Raw genomic sequence first — 5,202 nt, 5'->3', positions numbered from 1 at the left:
TCTGTTGGGTCACCTTTCTTTGGGATGGGAACAAATATAGATCTCTTCCAGTCAGTTGGCCAAGGGGTTGTTCTCCAGATATCTTGGAACAACTTGGTGAGCACATCTAGGGCAGCATCTATGCAGTTCAAATCCACCAGATCCTCTGTTGGAGAAGGAAGGGCAATCTCCTCCTATATCAGTCAGATCCGATTTGACGGTACACACACAAAAAATAATAAAATAAAAAAAAAATAATGCCTGGAACCCAAACCAAGCACTGGTCCAAGCACGTCATCTATTTTAACTCTCTTAATTCTCTCCACAGGGACAGTCCATGAGTGGGACAGTTAATGGTCTGGCTCTTAACCAAAAGGCTGGGGGTTCGAGCCTGCCCAGAAGCTTTGTGGAAAAGAAGCCTGGTGACCTGCTTCTGCACGGTCACGGCCTTAAAACCCAAAGGAGCTGTCCTAACGGAGCACACCTGGGCTGCCAGGATTCCTCACCACCGCCTGCTGAAGTGGGCATTGTTTCCACCTTATCACCACCAAACCAACAGTTGCGCTCGAGAAGATTCTAAGTCCAGGTGACCCCTGTGTATCTGAGCGGAACTGTACTCCTTGACGTTTTCAATGATCGACGTTTTGGAAAGAGGTCCCAGGCCTTTCTTCAGAGGTGCCCGTGAATTTTTTTGGTTAGTAGCTGAACTGACTTTTGGTTAGAAGCTGAACGCGTAACTATCTACACCAGCCCAAGGTTTGAGGGATGGCGAGATGCATTAGCTTATAGGAAGTCCCACAGCCAGTGCCCGCATCTGAGCCGGAACAAGCTGGCAGTTTGGCTGGGAGTTCTCTTCCTCTCAGTCCCACCTACCTCTTCCAGATCGAGTGTCCCCACTCCCTAAGCTTCCTCGGCCTCTGCTCCCTCTCCAGCACCCTGCGGGCAGCCTGGTAGTCTGAGCCACATGGTGAGCTTTTCTTTCTGTGGCGGGCAGTCATCCTCCATGCCTTTCACCATCCGGCCCACCCCTTCCCATCATACTTGTGACAGTAACGCCCACTCCTCTCCCCTCTGCTCTCTCTTCTCCAGCCACACGGACCTCATGACATTTCTCCCCACAGGCCGTGAATGCTTCTGCCTCAGGGCCTTTGCACAAGCTACTCCTCTGTCTAAAACACGTTTTCTCCAGACGATGAAAATGACATTATATTAAGATGATGCTTTAAAGTCTCATCACACTTAATTGCCGAGGGTGTTACTCACATGGACCACTTGCAATGGTGGATATTTTTTTGTTCACTTTACAGATGAGAAGGCATCCCTGCTGGTGCAGTGTGTTACATATTCATTTGTTAACCAAAAGGTTGGTGGTTCAAATACTCCAGCACCTCAGAGGGAGGAAGATGAGAAGTCTCCTCCTGCTTAATCAGCTGCCTCTGAAAACCCACTGGAGGGTCACCTATGAGTCAGCTCCGACTTGACGGCATGTAACAACGAATATTTTGCTATCTTTTTTATTGCCATCACTGCATACATACACATGTATGCACTTGAGTGTTTATGCACATTTCCTCCCTTATTATTTTCCTTTTTCTGTTCCTCCCTTATTATTTTCCTTTTTCTGTTCCTCCCTTATTATTTTCCTTTTTCTATGTTTGCCCTCTTAAGCTTAGGGTGAAGTTATTTTGTGGAGTACTGAATATCCCACAGATTGCCAGAAGAACAACCAGCTATGTCTTGGAGAAGGTTCATCCAGAATGCCCTTTAGGGACAAGGATGAGAAAGCTCTGGTGGCCTAGTGGCAAGGAGCTGAACTGCAATCCCAGAGGCACGCGGTTCAAATCCACCAGATGTTCTGCTCAAGAAGGAGGGGCAATCTCCTCCTGTAACAGTCAGATCTGATTTGACGGTACACACACACACACACACACACACACACACAAATAGTAAAATAAAAAAATTAAAATGGGGGGAAAATAGAGGCAAGGATGGCAAAGCGTCATCTCATACACCTTCGGCATGCCAGGAGGGGCTATTCTTCGGACAAGGACATGATGCTTGGAATGGTTGGAGGGTCAGTGAAAGAGGGGAAGACCCCCATTGAGACAGACTGACACAGAGACCGTAGCAAGGGGCTCACATTATCAGAGATGGTGAGAACGGCACATCCATAGTTCATAAGGTTGCTATGAGTCGTACTTGACTCGACAAGATCTCACAACAATAGCGTAGCACACAGTAAACCAAAACACCAGATCAGCTGCTGTTACGGTGTTTCCGACCCATGAGGGCCCCCTGTGTGTCAGAGCAAATGTATGCTCCACATTGTTCCCCAGAGCGGGTTTTACAGACGTCAATCACTATGTGTTTCTTCTCTGTGGCTCTGGGGCGGGGGAGGGGGACTCAAACCTCTAACCTTCGCGCTAGCAGCCAAGCCCACTAAGCATCTGTACCGCCCAGGGACTCCACAGTCAACCAGCGAATACTCGGTATGTCTGGAGCTGGCACTGGTGACCGTGCTGGCGCCTGTACCGGGGGCGGGCTCACCGTGTCTGGGGGCCGCTCCAGCATCACAGGACGAAGGAGGCGACTCCCTGGGGACGTGGCCTCAGGATCGCCTGCCCGGAGCAGGGACACCACCCCATTGCAGTCCACGGTGCTGTTCCTTTTGCCATTGAGAATGTGTCCAGAGGCTGGTGTCCCGGAGCCAAGCTGGCCCTGGGTGCTGGGCCGGCGGAGGGGCCAGGGCACCAGCAGTGACGTGCGGTGGCTCTCGCTGTCCCCGGCTGTGCTGTTTTCGTCATCGGCAAAGTCCGTCTCGGAGCCCAGGTCTCGTCGGCGAAAGGTGAAAATGCTCCCGTGGCTGGAGCGTTGCTTCATGGACGTCCTGCTGAGGCCGTGGGTGATGCTGAGGCGATTCTGGGGGCAGAGGGGGCAGGGAGTGTGACCAGGACAGGTCACCGCTCAGTCCAGTTCAATCTCTCAGGGGATCTCAGGCATCTGCTTGGCACATGGGTGATGACCCAGGGAGTGTTTAGAGGAGAGAATTCAGGCTTAGGCCACGCCTGCCTCTTCTGGGCTCTCCCACCTGAAGTTCGTGTCCCTGGGGCACTGAAGGTATTTGGGGCTGAAGATGAGGCTAAGGTGGGGCAGGGGACAAGGGGAAAGAAAGGCTCCTGCCGTGTGCAGGCTACAGCCACTGCAGGCCAGGCCCGAGCAAGTCCAGGGGTGGCCAGCCATGCGCCCTCACTTACATAGCGGCGTCCGATCTGTCATGGGGGTGTCCCCAGACTCCAGCTCCTAGGCTGGGAGACTCAGCCTCAGGTTAGGGGATGACGTGACACCCTAACCTGTCCACCCTGCTCCCCAAGGAGAGCTCAAAGATGTCTTAGGGGACACCGGGGGACTCTGACCATAGCAGGGTCCTGCATGCTGGCGTTCCCATCCAGACCCACGCTGAGAGGCCGGTGATTACCATTACTCGGGGACCGTCTTCCGAGTCCGACTTGGGGAACCTGTCGTCTCCGCAGTCCTCGGGCCCTGAAGACATGCGCTTTTTCCTCTTGCTCCTCCGTTCATGGGTGGTCACGGGGGCCAAGGGGGACATCTCCAGGGAGCTCCGCGACACGGTGTCCACACCCCTGATAGTGAGAGCCTGGAAGAGCAAGAAGGGGGGGTTAGCTTACCACTAAGGCAGAGCAAGCCGCTCTGCAAGCTGGTGGGGCGGCCCCGGACCCCTAAATAAGGGTATCACAGGCAGCTACGTTCACACAGATGTGGGGTTTTGTGACAAAAACTGAGATGTGAAGGAAAGAGCCTCCAATGGCGAGAGAAAGTGTAGAACAGGTAGGGGGAGCACCAATGAGCAGAGGAAGGGTAGAACTGGAGGGCAGGGGATCATCTGGAAAGTTCTAAGAGTACTGTAAGAGGTGGTGTGGGGCAGTGAGTCGAAAAGCGGATACCTATAGGCTGGCTGCTGGCAGACGAGCTCTGAGCTTAGCCCCAAGCAACCTCTGCGTGGGGAACTCTGGGTAGCTAAGGCAACACCCTCATTGGCTATTTTCTGAGATGTGTTGGGTCCTGAGCCTTCCGCACTATCTCACCAGGTATCTTGGCTCTTGACCAAGATAAACCACGTCCATGAATATACGGGTTGTCTCTCGCCCAGCTGCACCAGGTTCCCAGGGACTGCTGTTACCCAGGAATCATGACCTTTACCCAGCAGGCATCATTTTTACCCAGCTGTCACCACTGTCATCCGGAAGACACTCTGATTTCAGGGAACACGTGTACCTGGTAGACCCCATGCTTATAGAGTACACCTTTACCCAGTTGCTGTTGTTAAGTGTCGAATCAAGTACGACCCATACATACTACTACTCACAGCGACGCTGTGAACAACAAACCAGAACCCTGTTCTCTACTGTGCCATCCTCATCCTCTCGGACACATTCTAGCCCATTGCTGCAGTCACTGTATCAATCCATCTCGTTGAGGGTCTTCCTCTTTTGCTGACCCTCTATCTTTCCAAGCATGATGTCCCTCTCCAAGGATCCGTCTCTCCTAACAACAAGCCCACAGTATGTGAGATGTGAGCTTCACCAGCCTTGCCTCCAAGCATTCTGGTTGCGCTTTGTCCAAGACATATCTGTATGCTCCACTTACAGCTAGCGGGCACATTCTTTACCCAGTAGGTACAATTTTCACTCCACAGATGCCACACTAATAAAAAGATCCTTTTACTCAGCAGACATCTTCAACCAGTCGCTATTGCCTTTTGCCCAACAGACATCACCACTGTTACAGGGACTGGTTTTCCCCAGTATGCATCATGCACAGAGAGACCAGCTTTCCACAGCATGCACCATGCATGGAGAGACCAGCTTTACCCATCATGCACCATGCATCGAGAGACCAGGTTTACCCATCACGCACCATGCATTGAGAGACCAGGTTTACACATCATGCACCGTGCATCAAGAGACCAGCTTTACCCATCATGCACCATGCATTGAGAGACCAGGTTTACCCAGTACACACCAGGCACAGAAAGACCAGCTTTACCCATCATTCACCATGCATCGAGAGACCAAGTTTACCCATTATGCACCACGCATCGAGAGACCAGCTTTACCCATCATGCACCATGCATCGAGAGACCAGGTTTACCCAGTATGCACCAGGCACAGAAAGACCAACTTTACCCATCATGCACCATGCATC

The 5,202-nt window shown here is 52.2% G+C and overlaps 1 protein-coding gene across 6 annotated transcripts in view; it reads right to left on the bottom strand.

Annotated features, from left to right (window-relative positions):
* The window catches only part of SCN5A (sodium channel, voltage-gated, type V, alpha subunit), a 99,885-nt gene that overhangs the window by 64,176 nt on the left and 30,507 nt on the right, over positions 1 to 5,202 (bottom strand). For all 6 annotated transcript variants that reach the window (XM_006890588.1, XM_006890584.1, XM_006890586.1 and 3 more), the window contains exons 10-11: positions 3,455 to 3,634; positions 2,527 to 2,898 (exon numbers count right to left, since the gene is read on the bottom strand). In XM_006890588.1, the coding sequence (XP_006890650.1) occupies positions 2,527 to 2,898; positions 3,455 to 3,634 (552 nt within the window). The remainder of the gene's footprint in view (positions 1 to 2,526; positions 2,899 to 3,454; positions 3,635 to 5,202) is intronic.

The sequence above is a fragment of the Elephantulus edwardii genome, unplaced genomic scaffold (genome assembly GCF_000299155.1).
Source record: "Elephantulus edwardii isolate Elephantulus edwardi_28Jun2011 unplaced genomic scaffold, EleEdw1.0 scaffold00091, whole genome shotgun sequence".
Classification (NCBI taxonomy): domain Eukaryota; kingdom Metazoa; phylum Chordata; class Mammalia; order Macroscelidea; family Macroscelididae; genus Elephantulus; species Elephantulus edwardii.
Note: the sequence above shows the minus strand (reverse complement) of the source record. Positions and strands in the feature narration are given on the sequence as shown.